This window comes from Bubalus bubalis, chromosome 4 (genome assembly GCF_019923935.1).
Source record: "Bubalus bubalis isolate 160015118507 breed Murrah chromosome 4, NDDB_SH_1, whole genome shotgun sequence".
NCBI classification, from domain to species: domain Eukaryota; kingdom Metazoa; phylum Chordata; class Mammalia; order Artiodactyla; family Bovidae; genus Bubalus; species Bubalus bubalis.
In genome coordinates, this window is record NC_059160.1 from 42,085,765 (window position 1) to 42,101,431 (window position 15,667).

A 15,667-nucleotide genomic window follows, 5' to 3' on the forward strand; every position below is an offset into this window, starting at 1 on the left:
TTGGGTGAGGGCAAACAATCTTTAGCGAAGACTGTCCTGAGACAGTAAGGTTACTTGGAGAGAGCAGAGGTGAAGGATAGGGAAAGGAGCGGGCACAAGGGGAGACGAAGGAGGCGGAAGGGGCGGAAGCAGGAACCTTGTGTGTGTGTGTCGGAAGGCGGGGTGCTCCTAGAAGGCTTTGGAAGCAGAGCGTTTGGGTGCAGAAGACCGGGAAGGGTGCTGCGAGACCGGGGCGTCTGAAAGAGGATGCTCAGGCCCCGGGCACGAGCGCGCTAGTTACCGTTTGCTTCTCTTCGAGGAAGGCACCGATTCCAGGCAGCTTCCTGAGCTCGGGCTCACGTCTCAGCGAGAGCTAGGCGCCTAAGCCACCCTCTGGGGCCTCGACACCCATCCGGCGGCCAGCCGGTTGGGCAGGGCCAGGCCGGGCTGGGGTCCCACCCCGCACACGTCCAGCTTTCTCAGCCTCAGCCCCCGGCACCCGCGGTGCGGACCGGCGGGAGGCGCCTCCGGAGGTTTCCGTCTGGTCCCTCCCCCTCCCCCCGCGCCGACTCCGTCCGCCTCCCCGCCTCCCGCTCTGAGCCCCGGCCAGCGCGCAGGGAGGGAGCGGGCCGACGCTGCATCATTCCGCACCGGCTGCAGCGCGGCCGGAGGGAGCAGGTGGAGCGGGCGGGCGCTGCGAGCCGGAGCGCGGGACCTGGGGAGACTGCAGTGACGCTGCCCCGAGACATGGCGGCCGCGCGCCTCTGAATAAGCAGAATCGGAGCCCCTTGCCGCCCCCGGCCGCCGCAGCTGGGCCATGCCGCACCGCTGCTGACCGCAGGCAGGGTCCGGCCCGGAGGACACATGCCGCAGCAGCTGCCACCTCGCCGTTGATCCTCTCCCCTGCGTTCTCCATGTTGCGTTTCTCGCCAGGTTCTCAGGCAGTGTAGCTGCGGCTGCCGGAGAGGCAATTCTTTTCCCATTTTCATCCTTCCCTCTTTAGTTCCTTCTCCCTTCCCCCGCCTGCTGTGCATCCATCTCCTCCACCCGGTTACCCACTCCTACCTCCATCCACCGGGGCTATGGCCGCGGAAGAGGTATTGCAGACTGTGGACCATTATAAGACCGAGATAGAGAGGCTGACCAAGGAGCTCACGGAGACCACCCACGAAAAGATCCAGGCGGCCGAATACGGACTGGTGGTACTGGAAGAGAAGCTGACCCTCAAACAGCAGTATGATGAGCTGGAGGCTGAATACGACAGCCTCAAACAGGAGCTGGAGCAGCTGAAAGAGGTGAGTTGCCTGTCACTTCTTCCCCGCTCGGCCTGGTCCCCCCACCCTCGGCGCCCACTCATCATTTATAAAGTAGTCGGGAAGCTTACTATTGAAAGGACTGTTTCTTCACTTAGAACCCTTGTAGATAAGAAAAGATTGAAAGAGTCCATTGTTTTAGCCCCAAGAGGGAAATTGCCCAGGAAATGAATGCATAATCTGGAATTTGGGAGGCGACGGCTGTTTGGCCTGTGGGGGAGGGAGATTCGTAAGAGTCCTCAAGTCTCAGCACTCAGAGGCGACATTCAGCCGGGTCGGAATGCATAAATCAAACTTCTCAAAACTGCTGTTATATCAAGCTCAGGTTTCAGTGACAATCCCATAATCCACAAAGGCTTTGAGTAGGTTTGTATTGAGGAGCCACAGTTTCAAAGGATGTAGAACCTCAGCCTTCTGATGAATGTAACCACTTCTTGATGAGATTGGAAACTGTTATTAAGAGAATTCCCCGCCAATCCCATTTGAAAAAGAGTGAGCACTCTTCCTTCTCCTTGGCTTTAGTTATCCTTGTCTGGCTGCAGGAGAAAAACAACTCTACTGCTGGGGATTGCTGCTGCCTCAGTTTCCCCTCTGAGTGAGGATGGGCCATGCCCAGAGTCTTATAAGGTCACCCTGACCAGGGAAAATTAAGTCCCCTACAGATGGTCTGAAAGAATGGCATCAAATGCATGAGTAGCGGTGCATTTCAAATAAGGCTCTTCTGTTTTAAATGACTGTATATATAAAACCAGAATGTCACAAATGGACCATGTATATATAACAGTTGTCCTCTTTAATCTTTTGGTATTGGCTTCTTTTAAAGACTAGCTAATGTTTGGAAAAAAATAAGTAGTGAATATACTTTGATTTCCTATCAAAAGACTTAGAGGAATATACATATTGTTGAAGAAATTCAGTCTGTTTTACCCAATTCCTGAGGTACTATGTGTAGCATAAATGAAAATGTACACACTGCTTTTCTGTGTGGCACGTCTTTATTTTTATGTGCCTGTTGGCATTTAAAATGTTAATTCTAATCTCGTATATAATGTTAATCATACATGTTTTTCTTATAATGTACTCAAACAGTTTCTCAGGGGGCTGTCTTGTTTTGTATTATTATATTTAAAAAGCATGATCTATGACATATCTAATCAACCTGCCTTCTAATTTAATACATAATATGGTAAACATTTATACTTTCAGATATATATTATTTTTATTCTTATGCCTAAATGTCAAAAAAAAAAAATAAACATATGGTAAAAACCACAATTGGAAATCTGATTTTTTGTGTGTAAGGCTGTAAATTTCTAGTTTATGTTCTTTTGGTTTTGTCTTTTGTTTTTGTTTTTACCAAGTATATGTCTGTTCTTAACTACAACTAGATTTAATGGTATTTTCCAACTTAGATTAGGCCTTTACCTGATACGTTTAAATTCAATAATGATAAACCTGGTGAAGTCAGCAAACAGGATGGTGATTGTAATTTTCAGGGATGGTTTGATGTTGTCTACACTTATCAACACTGTTTTACCAAGACAAGGAAGTGCAAACCAGGCAATGTTAAGCCATCACCTCTTTGATAAAGATGGTAGACTTAATTTAATGAAATGGAATATAACTGTTAACTAGCTTTCCTGCTTGATTCAAATAACCCTACTATGGTTTTTCTGTGTCATTGCATTCACCATATATAGTAAACTTTAATGCAATTGTCTTTTGCCTTTACTAGACCGTGTGTTCTCTAGGCAAGGAATCTGTCTTAATTAATATTGCATCCAAAGTCTTTAACACAAAGCCCACTACATAGTGAGCATACAGTAAATATTTTATGAAAGAATAAATTTATACTGGAAGAATATATACTTTATCAAGCATTCACCAGTCCATATTGGTTAGTGTCAGAGAAAGACTAAGAAAATGAGGAAGTATATGTAGTGACTAGTGTTAAAAGCTACGTGTATTACTTTCATCAGCATCATAGGAAAAATGAGAAAAAATGTTTTATAAGAATATTGTGACATTTTTCTTAATATAGAATAATGCAAATACCAATTACAATTTTTTTCCTACAAAAATTGAGGTGTATTTTGTTCTGTATATCAGGAGATTAACAAATATTTATCAAAATTATTGTCAGCAAATGATACTTGTTTACATATGTATTTTGAGTTTGCATTTAGCATAAATATAATTGAAAGTTCCCAGTGAACTGGCTTATACAATTATATAAAAGTGTATTTTAGGGTAATAAAATTAATCATTATATTTGATAGTGAGACCTGTTATTTTGACCCTTTAAACACAATGTATCCTTTAGGTGGGAGTATTATTTAAATGAGCTAAATCAGTCTCAATAATATTTCCTGTGTGAAAAGTAAATGTAAAATAATTGTGGAAACTAAAATATTGCAGTGATGATATCACAAAGAAGTCATTTTTGAAAAATACATTTTATTAGTGCTCTGATTTATCAAAAGGAAGTTTTGTTCGTTTGAAGGTATATATAGGAGATGATGTTGCTGCACTAAACTATAAAGCCAAGTATAAAATCTTTGGTTTATTTCCTAGCTGTTTCAACAGATATAATTTATTTAAAAGTAATGGGACCAGTCAACAGAAAAATACTGTGCTAAGTTCAAGTTGGACATTAGTAATTTGCAGTGTCGCGACATGGCTCAGTCTTTAACAGGTCATGTTGTTTTCAAGAGTCAGCACCCAGCGATGCTGCTGCCCCCCTTTCCCAGGCTGTGTACAGCTCTGACTGTAATGCAAGTGAGCAGTATTGCTGAAGATGTGCAGAATCAAAATGATTAATTCATTAATTGTTATCTAGTTACTTTCTTTCCTAAGCCTGGAATGCTCTTTGTCTTGGCTTCATAACATTAGGGCTCTGCCCTGTGCCTACATGACTGTTGTAATTACAAAAGAACATGCTAAGTTGCTTCAGTCATGTCCGACTCTGTGCGACCCCATAGACAGCAGCCCACCAGGCTCCCCCGTCCCTGGGATTCTCCAGGCAAGAACATTGGAGTGGGTTGCCATTTCCTTCTCCATACTTGAAGAAAAAAAAATACTAATGCTGTGAAAAAAGAATGACTTCTGACATCATCATGCTGCTCTCCTTTTCATCATCTTTGGAGAGCGGGACAAAGTACATGTCCACTAAAATACTTGACCATGGCTTTATGATTTCACGGATAATGCTTGCTTTTCAGTGGCCTGAGGGCCTGGCTGGGTGTAATTTTGGGATGTGTGTAAATGAGCACTGTACCTGTCACCCAGGCCAAAATAGTATTTGAAGAAGAGTCATGGTTCTAAAATAATTTGAGAATTAAACATTCATTTAAAAAAAAAAAAACCCTAAAATTTAACTTTAAGAGTTGTGTTTTTTAGCTTTAAAAATGTTTAAAATGTAGAGAAGTTTTTTTTTTTTAAATGTAGAGAAGTTTTAAGAGATCCTCTTCGATAGGAATGATTCAGCATTCCTGATAGCATGAAAACATGTCCATGTGACAACTTTAGAAAAGTTTGGCAGCTAGGTTACAGTGCACTCTCTACTAAGAATCTTTACCTCATTTCCTCCTTTTGTCAGCCTGACACTAAGGATAGACACAGGGTGCTGAGGGAGCACTTTGTGGACACAGAGCAGCTTTTCCTCTTATAGCCACATTGATGCTTTTTCAGGATTCTAATTAAATCGTCCAAAAAATAAACACTGAACTTAAATGTTTTTAGAGATTGTCATATTAGGGACCTGACAAAAGTCATTTAAGTACCTGAGTTCATCTTTAAACAGAACTCATTTTTTTCCCCTCTTATGGTTAGAAAGATTGTTAGTTTCTCTTCTCTTTGTGAAGTCTAAATCATAAAATCATATGGGGGGAAAAACCCAGATTTATTTTCCAGTCTATGAAGAAACATAGAGAAAGTATTTATTTATCTAAGCTAGTAGTTTTATTGTTTTTAAAGAAGAAATGTTATACTTACAGTTGCATTTATTATCAAGTTAATGAAAACATCTAAAGTATGTGGACATATACTTTTGGAAAGTGTTTATAAGCAACCTCAACAAGCAAACATAATCACACTTTCAATCATATTTCTTCTTTTTTTTTTTACCTAGTTTCTCTAACTTGCGGGCTTCCCTTGTGGCTCACCTGGTAAAGAATCCTCCTGTAATATGGGAGATCTGGGTTCTATCTCTGGATTGGGAAGATCCCCTGGAGAAGGGAAAGGCTACCCACTCCAGTATTCTGGCCTGGAGAATTCCATAGACTTGTATGGTCCATGGGGTTGCAAAGAGTCGGACATGACTGAGCAACTTTCACTTTTTGTCTAACTTGCACCATTTTTTTTCTTTTTATTTCAACTCAAAATTTCATCTCTAGCGAAGTAATTTCTCAGATACTACTTAGCAAAATTTTATCGTCTCTCATCACATTCATCATATTTGCATGAACATGTACAGCAGCCATGATTTGAAGATGGTTTTCAAAATTTAATACTTACAAATATTCTCCCCTGTCTTCCTCTTAAATATGCTTGTACTCTATGGATATTGCATTCCAAATTTGAAAATATGATAATTAGCTTGCATGTTGAAATACATAGTAAAGGACTTTCCCACACCTAAGATTTTACCTGTAAACATGGCTTTGAAGGAGAGGAGGGTATAAAGAGGTGCAGAGTCTGACTGTTAAATAATTGATTATGCTGAAGGAGAAGTGGCAGAAAATGAAATTGGGAAAGTATCAGTGACTGTATTTTGTCTTAGAGCTGGGGAACCATTAAAAGGAAATGAAAGGAAACAGGAACTGTTTGGTGCCTTACATCTTATTTAATCTTCAAAGTAACTCAGAGGTTTATTGCCTTTTTTTTTAACAGATAAGAAAATAATTAAAGTAATAAAGACTTGAACTATGTATACAACCCCATTTAGGACTAGGCACTTTGCATGCCTTATCTGTAATTCTTACAGCAATCCTTTTACAAGATAGATATGGCTTGCATCATACAAAAGAGAAAACCTAGTCTTGGGGAAGCTAGGGGTCCTTCCCAAGGCCACAAAGTGAAGTGGTGAAACCTGGTTCAGGAAGAAACCCATTTTCTTTGCACTTATTACCTGAGAGGCTCCAACACCTGAGTCAGCATGTGGTTAAGAAGGTCATGGTGTTGGTCATAGAGGGTGGATTGGAACTGCAGAGGCAGTAGGGGTAGTGGTGTGAGGGGGCACAAACCTGAGGGCTGTTAAGGGGATGTAGGGTGGAAGGTGGTGTTGGATGTGACCGGTTGTGGAGAGTGAAGAAGAGAGTAGGTTTGAGAATACCAGGATGGATTAGAAGGTGGTTTCATTCACAAAGGAAGGTTCTAGGGGGAAAGTTTTAGAGGGCAAAGTTGATGCCTGAGTTATATGAGTTTTTAAAATTCATGTTTTCCTTGAGGGGAGGCATAAGTTGCTTGATAAATTAAAATACTCAACTCTTAGTTTAATAAAACAAATGAATAATTTGTGCAGTTGGCTGTCATTTTATTCAGTCCTAACTTCCAGAATATGGAATACACAAATATTTTAACAATGTTTTCACCAGTTACTCTGATTGCATTCTAAATTAGGAGATGTGCCAACTCATAAACAGTGGGCAAGAAGCTGGGCTGGCCCAGTGAGGAAAACCAGCCCTTGCAGACCTCGTGGGTTAGGGGTGGTAGGAGCAGCAGCACCCCAACCCTCACTGACTGAGTGCATTAGCACTTTTTCTTTTTTTGGCCACAAGAGTTTGACTGCTCTTTAAAAATTATAGCTGTATAATTATGACCATTTGTGGCAATGATCCTAGTCAAGTAAAAGCGTAGACAATTAAGTAGTTTCCCCTTCCTTTCCTCCCAGTTCTGTCTCTGTGTTAGCACTTTGGTGAGTATTCTCTTATACTTGTTTTAAATATCTTTAAACATGTGAATCCACATGCAAGTTTTTTGTTGTTCTTTTGTTTTTATTAAAATGGAATAATGTCATACATATTACTTTGTAACTTGACATTTAAATTTAATAGTATATCCTTTTAAAATGAAGTATTTCTAGGGCAGGACTGTATTTTTAAGGCACTGATGTTTCAAGTATGAAGCAAATGGGACTGATTTGGGAAGAAAACCAGAGAGCCTCAGGGAGTGTGGTTGGCACTGGAGGCTGGAGGGGGTGGGGAGGTGACCAGAGTTGGCCCTAAGGATAGCTTGGGTGGTCTGTGAGAGAGAAAACATGTGTGTGTGTATCATAGAAACTGGTGGAATTTGTTGGGTTGCCCCATGACAGGCCTGTGTGATAATACCAAGGGAAATGATGGAAAGTTTTCTGGGTGGATTAGCAGTGATTTTGATTCCTTGTCTTCTTGGCTGGTGTTGGAGCTACATGGATCACCATAATAGGTGGCTGGTTTCCAGGGCCAGCAAGAGCTGGTCCTGCATCCTGCAGTATGGCCACATCCTGTCCATGCCGGGTCCTGGGGAGAAGCCAAGATGATGCAGAAGCAACTGGGACTCATTACGTGATCCCATCTTTGCCCTGTGATACTTGAGGGTTTTTTTGTTTTTAACTTTTCAGAAAAAATTACTTTTATTATAATACTACTTTGGTTATAACTATAAATATAATTTACTTTTATTGAAGACAATAAAGTACCCAAAATTATGAAGAAAATGAAAACCATCCATAATTTTTATTGGCCTAGTATTTTATAATCTACATTGTCAACTATTTTACATTTTATACCAACTGGATTTTTTTTTCTTTAGATTGTCCATTACTTCTTTTTTTAAAAACACAGGCTTCATCAGAGGCATGTCCATTACTTCTTGTTCTATTTCATTTATTCATTCAAAAATTTTTACTCAGTGGCTACTATGTTGGCGGCACTGTGCTGCTTTCTGAAGATAGCAAGATGGGACTCCCTGAATGACGCTTATGGGGAGAGAGTCAGCAATCACACACACATGTCAGATGTGAGAAATGCCATGAGTGAAGAGATGAAGGCTTGCTGGGGAAAACATGATCAGGAAAAACCTCTCCCAGGGATGACATTTGAGCCCAGATCTGAGTGATCAGAATGAGCCAGTCAGGTAGAGATTGAGGGAAGTGAATTTTAGGAAAAGGAACAAGTACAAAGATTGTGGAACTCTGCTGGTAGTTGTTAGGGGAAATGGTGGGTCATTTTGCCCTGTAAAATCGACCATTTATATAAAGAAGATGTGGTACAGTGGAATACTGCTTAGCCATAAAAAGGATGAAAAATTTTGCTGTTTGCAACAACGTGGATGGACCTGAAGGGTATTATGCTTAGTGAAATATCAGACAGAGATGGGACTTCCCTGGTGGTCCAGTGGTTAAGACTTTGCTCTTCCACTTCAGGGGGCTTGGGTTCAATCCCTGGTCAGGGAACTAAGATCTGGCATGCCACATGGCGTGGACAAAAAAAAAAAAAAAAAGAGGAAGACAAGTGTTATCACATACGTGTGCATGCTTACGTGCATGCATCACTTCAGTCGTGTCTGACTCTTTGTGACTCTATGGACTGTAGCCCATCAGGTTCCTCTGTCCATGAGATTCTCTAGGCAAGAATACTGGAGGAGGTTGCCATGCCCTCTTCCAGGAGATTTTCCCGACCCAGGGATCAAACCTGCATCTCCTGTGGCTCCTGCATTGCAGGCAGATTCTTTATTGCTAAGCTGCCTGGGAAGCCCATTATCACTTGTATATGGGATCTAAAAAATAAATGAATGAATGTATCAAAACAGAAACAAGCTCCCAAATATAGAAAACAAACTAGTGGTTACCAGTGGAGAGGGGCAAGATAAGGATAGAGGATTAAGAAATACAGACTATTATGTATTAAATAAATAAGCTACAAGAATATATTGTACAACATAGGGACTATAGCCAATATTTTATAATAACTTTAAATGGAGTATAATATATAAAAATTTGATTGATTATGTTATATATCTGAGAACTAATATAATATTGTAAATCAATGATACCTCAGTAAAAAAAGGAAAATTAGAAACATTCATTTGAAAAATGACCATCCATAAAGTAGTATATTGTCTTTAGATTCTTCAAATAAGATTTTGGAGCTCAACATTGGAAGTGTTTGTACAGAGCCTGGATACCCCGTGAGGTCTTCTTTTTGAAGAGGTGATAGACTACTCACTAGGATCAGTTGGTGGGTGATTTGTAAAGCTCCTGCTGCCTGGACCCCATCTGAGACAGTTCAGCCATTGGAGATGGAGCGGGGCTTCAGCATGTTAACCCCACTCCCATGGGTGCAGCCAGGGCTGACAGCCTCTCTCCTAGAAACTTCCAACTCTAGGAGTAAGTGACTCTGTAGAAATGTGTGTTTAGTAAGAAAAACTGGAAAGTTATGAGCTAGTACGTAAACCTCAGTCACACCTGTTTTTACTTCTCTAATTCCTATAAATGAAGACATGGGAAAGCCTTTTTTTCTGTAAGTGAAGACATGAGAAACCAACAAACATCATCAGAAACTTAACTGCATTAGACAGTTAAGATGTGTGCTAAAAGTGTATAATTTCTGATCTTTCAGGGTTCTTTAAAGTTTTTTTAAAAAGTTATTTGTCTCCTTTTGTATGAAATTTCTTTTAAAAGTTATTTGTCTCCTTTGTTGTGTCTGTTTTCTTGCTCTGTTACAAATTTTGTTGTTGTTCAGTCACTAAGTTGTGTCCGACTCTTTGCAATTCCATAAACTACAGCATGCCAGGCTCCCCTGTCGTTCACTATCTCCTGGAGTTTGCCCAAACTCATGTCCATTGAGTTGGTGATGCCATCTAACCATCTCATCCTCTGCCATCCCCTTTTCCTGCCCTCAATCTTTCCCAGCATCATGGTCTTTTCCAATGAATTGACTCTTTGCATCAAGTGGCCAAAGTATTGGAGCTTCAGCTTCAGCATCAGTCCTTCCAATGGATATTCAGGGTTGATTTCATTTAGGATTGACTAATTTGATCACTTTGCAGTTCAAGAGACTCTCAAAGAGTCTTCTCCAACACCACAAATCAAAAGTATCAATTCTTTGGCGCTAAGCCTTCTTTATGGTCTAAAACTCTCACATCCATATATGACTACTGGAAAGACCATAGCTATGTCTATACAGACCTTTGTCAGCAGGGTGATGTCTCTGCTTTTTAATACACTGTGTAGATTTGTCATAGCTTTTTTTCCAGTGAAAGTGAAGTTGCTCAGTCATGTCCGACTTTTTGCGACCCCATGGACTGTAGCCCACCAGGCTCCTCCATCCATGGAATTTTCCAGGCAAGAGTACTGGAGTGGGTTGCCATTTCCTTCTCCAGAGGATCTTCCTGACCCAGGGATTGAACCCAGGTCTCCTGCATTGTAGGCAGCCGCTTTTACTGTCTGAGCCACCAGGGAGCAAGCATCTTTTAATTTTGTGATTGTAGTCACCATCTGCAGTGATTTTGGAGCCCAAGAAAATAAAGTCTGTCACTGTTTCCATTGTTTCCCCATCTATTTGCCATGAAGTGATGGGACTAGATGCCATGATCTTAATTTTTTGAATGTTGAATTTTAAGCCAGGTTTTTCATGCTCCTCTTTCACCTTCATCAAGAGGCTCTTTAGTTCCCCTTCACTTTCTGCCATTAGGGTAGTATCATCTGCATATCTGAGATTGTTGATATTTCTCCCAGCAATCTTTTTTTTTTTTAGTTGAAGGATAATTGCTTTACAGAATTTTGTTGTTTTCTGGCAAACATCAATAAGAATCAGCCATAGGTATACATACATCCCCTCCCTTTTGAATCTCCCAGCAATCTTGATTCCAGCTTGTGCTTCATCCAGCCCAGGACGTACTCTGCATGTAAGAGTCACATAAGCAGGGTGAAATATACAGCCTTGACATACTCCTTTCCCAATTTTGAAGCAGTCCATTGTTCCATGTCTGGTTCTAACTGTTGCTTCTTGACCTGCACACAGGTTTCTCAGGAGGCAGGTAAGGTGGTCTGCTACTCTCATCTCTTTAAGAACTTTCCACAGTTTGTTGTGATCCACACAGTCAAAGGCTTTAGTGTAGTTAATGAAGCAGAAGTAGATGTGTTTTTGGAATTCCCTTGCTTTCTCTATGATCCAGTGGATGTTGGCAATTTGATCTCTGGTTCCTCTGCCTTTTCTAAATTCACCTTGTACAACTGGAAGTTCTTGGTTCTTGACCTGTTGAAGCCTAGCTTGAAGGATTTTGACTATTACCTTGCTAGTATGTGAAATGAGCACAGTTGTACTATAGTTTGAACATTTTTGGCATTGCCCTTCTTTGCGATTGGAATGAAAACTGACCTTTTCCAGTGCTGTGGCCACTGCTGAGTTTTTCACATTTGCTGGTATGTTGAGTGCAGCACTATAACAGCATCATCTTTTAGGATTTGAAATAGTTTGGCTGGAATTCCATCACCTCCACTAGCTCTGTTCGTAGTAATGCTTCCTAAGGCCCACTTGACTTCACAGTCCAGGATATCTGGCTCTAGGTGAGTGACCACACCATTATGGTTATATGGGTCATTAAGACCTTTTTTGTATAGTTCCTCTGTATATGCTTGTCACCTCTTCTTAATCTCTTCTGCTTTTATTAGATCCTTACCATTTCTGTCTTTGATTGTGCACATCTTTGCATGAAATATTCCCTTGGTATCTCCAATTTTCTTGAAAAGATCTCTAGTCTTCTCCATTCTATTGTTTTCCTCTATTTCTTTGAAAATTCATAAATACTTATTAATTTAAAGTTTGCAAATTCATAAAGAGAATTGCTTTGATGGTTTAATCTTTAACTTCTGGGGGTTATTCTCACCTGTTCTTTTAGTTATTCTTAGTGTTTTCAAACACTATTTTATGGAGAAATAGCACAACTCTAAAATGTAATATTTAACTGCTGTGTTTCTATCTTTCTATTTAGAGTTGAAATAAAGAGACCTGTTTACATTCATGGGCAGTACATAATAACAGTAGCAATTTCCTTAAGAATGTTTTTTGCAGTTTGGCCTGAGTCTGTAAATAGAAGGCTCAGAATGATGGGTCTTTGTTTTTCTCTGGCACCCTGCAGAGTAATGTGGAATCAAATGTCACTGCTAAAGAGCTCTTAGCCATCAATTTTTTGAAATTGAAAGAGGTTTATATTATAACATGAATGTGCCTTGTTGATAAGCCTCACTGATTGCCATTCTCTAGATAGTATTAGAAGATTTTTTGAAGTTGATGTGAGGTAACTAGATGGAGATAGGATAAATTTAATCTTGTACATGATTTTGTTTGATGAGCTGAAAGTAATGTTGTCTTACGGACTATCTTTCTGGCATACATGGCCATTTTCCTCCCCTTTAAATCGTAATCTGATATTCTTTCTGCTAATGCTGATATATGCATGGAGCCTTTAAGCTCAAAACCTCAAGGACATACAATTAGGAGAAAATGCAACGATTAGAAAGAATGATATAATACACTTGAAAACAAATTATAAATACTTTTGAATTTTTGGCCCTTTCATTTATATTTTAAGTTGATAAAGGTTCTTAGTGTTGGTAATTCACAATTAACTATGATTTAATTATTTCATTCTAATGATCTAAACAGCAATAACCCTTTTGTTAATATTTTAAAATAATTTAGAACTAGAATCTTTTTTTTTAAGAATTCTTAGGTTCTCTATCTTAATCACTGCAGTTATTTCCAATCAAGTTTTATATGCTCTTTTCATTTTAGCCGAATAGATAATATATCTTTGCAAGTCACTTTGAAGCATTTGGGATAATATGAGCTATTATTTGCTAAAATTGAGACCAGGATCTCAAACCACAATTATATTTTTAGAAAATGTTTACAGTAAGACATTTCAGGAAATGACAATGGAAAGAATCGTCAATTTCAAGAGAAAATTTTATAAGTTGCATTTTAATTTGTGATGCTAAATGTGATTTAGAAACGTGGACAATGGACACCAAAGTAAATACCAAGAACAAGTAGGTCATTGCATAAAGCTGACTAAGGTTCATTCATTCTTTTCTACAATAACAATATATTTAATACCTCCTATGTATTAAGCACAGATCTAGGTGCTGAGAATGCAGCAGAGACAAGACCAACAGGAATATACATGCTCATGAAGTTTACATTCTGCAGGAGAATGGAAGGGGAGACAATAAACAAAATAAATAAGTAAAGTAGAATGTTAGATAGAGAAAAATAGAGCAGGGAAGGGGAAAATGGCAAGAGAAGTGGGGAAAGGTCAGAGGGAGCCTGGAGAGGGATGGCCAAAGAGAGTGTATAGCTGGAAGGAGGTGGGAAGTGGTGTGAGCAGTAGATGAGGTCAGAGAAGGAATGAGTATCAGTGATGCAGCAGCTTTTAAATTATTACCAGGACTTTGGCATTTGTTCTGAGTTATATGGGAAATTTCTGGAGGTTTTGAGCACAAGAGTCACAATGGCCTACTCTTCCCTCCCCCCGACCTGTGTGTACGTTCAAGGACACTGTAACCTCTTTCAGGGAAAGGATTTTAATTAATCAGGTAATTTATGAGGTTTGTTGTATTCTCCTCTCTGCCTTACCTATAGCAAGTGTTTAAGAGATGTTTATGGTATTGCGTTCATTTAGGGTGAAAAAAGAGATGAAATAATTAAGGTAGTTATTTTGAAAAGAAGTTGAACTAGACTCTCCTTGTTTTAAAAATAATTATTTGTTTGACGAATTAAACCAGCTTCCAAAAAAAGATACTGTGTTGCCTTGCCTTGTTCCTTGAACCAGAATCTTTACCTAACATTCTTCTACTCTCTGTCCCTTATTCTGGACCATCTGAGCCACTTGGTAGCCTCTGTGATGTAAGGACAGTTTTATATTGTATTACTGGTTCTGTGCCATGATATTCTAGTCCCTGAGGGACTGGAATGGATGCTTGGTCATTCATTCATTCATGTATTTATTATTTAGAGAGCATTGGTTATATGCCAAGTTTCTGCTGAGTGTATTAATCCAAAAGTGAGGAAGACATGGTCTTTAAGTTAGTTATTTGTTGTTAGACGGAAAGACATGAGCAAATATGATTAAGGTATTTTATTGGAAAGATCACAGGTTTTTGGGTCAGAACAAACTGCATTAAAATCTGTTTAGTAGCTCTGCGATCTTAGGCAAATACTTAAAATTCTATGAATCTCACTTTCCTCCTGTAAAATGGAGGAAGATAGTAACTATGAATGTTAAAGAGATGTCCATGTAAAGCATTTAATACAATCCCTGATGCATAGTAAGCACTTGATAAATGGTGGATGTGGTGATGATAATTCATCATAATAAAATAGTAAAAATAATAGTTTTTTGGCTATGTTTGATAGGCCACCAGAGTAAAGGGCAGTAAACTAAAAGGAATCAGGAAACTTTCTGATCAGGAGGACATGTGAGGAGGCGTAAAGAACATGTGAGGAGGGATTTTCTAGGCAGGAAAGGGGCAGAGTCATTCAGGAAAAAGAAATAGCCTGCAGAGAAGGGAGGATTGGAGAGATTGTTGCTCATCAGCATCTGTGTTGTTGCAGGTGGTGTTTGAAATGGGATGAGTGTGGGAGGTGAACCTGGGGAGGTGGTTTGGGGCCTGACCACAGAGGGCCTTGTAACGAGGCTTGGCGTGGCTAACTCTGTGACCTCTACAGGGAAGGCTTTGCCCTGAGAGCCAGACTTACTGATAGGGTGAGAAGTACCTCTAACTAACAAGGTGTCTTCAAGTCTCTGCTGCTCTTGTGCCCCATTTCTTTTAGCCTCCTGGCCTCCTGTCAGTTGGAGACTGGCAGCTTCTCCATCTTACCTCCATTGTGAACAGATTGCCTAATTGCCCCTTCTTTCTGAGTCCTCAGTGCTGCTGGCCTTCCTTGAGGCTAGGCTGCTCCTGTTCCTTACAACCCTCATCACTCCCACTGCATCTAGTTCCTGATTCTCTTGGCTCTGAGAGTCTCATGCCCTGTGGTCTTGACCTAGATTCTAACCTGTTGATCAAGCCTCAGATGTTGAGTTCTGTTCATACTAGACTTAATATTTCCTCGCTCCTTGGCTTTGCTGCTTAGGACTCATGGCTGTTTTCCTCCTCTCTTGTCTTTTCTCTCAGTTGCCATTGATTCAGCTTCAGCCTCCATTTTGCTGCTGTTCTGGGAGACTCCTTTATGCCTTTAGAATGGAGTCAGGTGACTTGTGGGAGTGATAAGGAGCTTCATCTATTTATCATGGGGAAAGTATTGATAGTGACAAAGCAGGACAGTAATACCATTAACTTTATGTTTGAAAACAGTGATTTTTGACTTTTGATTCTGACAGTACAGTAGTCT

General features: G+C 40.0%; 1 protein-coding gene across 4 annotated transcripts in view; it reads left to right on the forward strand.

The window, feature by feature from the left end:
• Positions 1 to 1,061: 1,061 nt before the first annotated feature.
• BICD1 (BICD cargo adaptor 1) overlaps positions 1,062 to 15,667 on the forward strand; it is a 250,083-nt gene continuing 235,477 nt past the window's right edge. For all 4 annotated transcript variants that reach the window (XM_025283478.3, XM_025283475.3, XM_025283477.3 and 1 more), the window contains exon 1: positions 1,062 to 1,274. In XM_025283478.3, coding sequence (XP_025139263.3) covers positions 1,062 to 1,274 — 213 coding nt within the window. The remainder of the gene's footprint in view (positions 1,275 to 15,667) is intronic.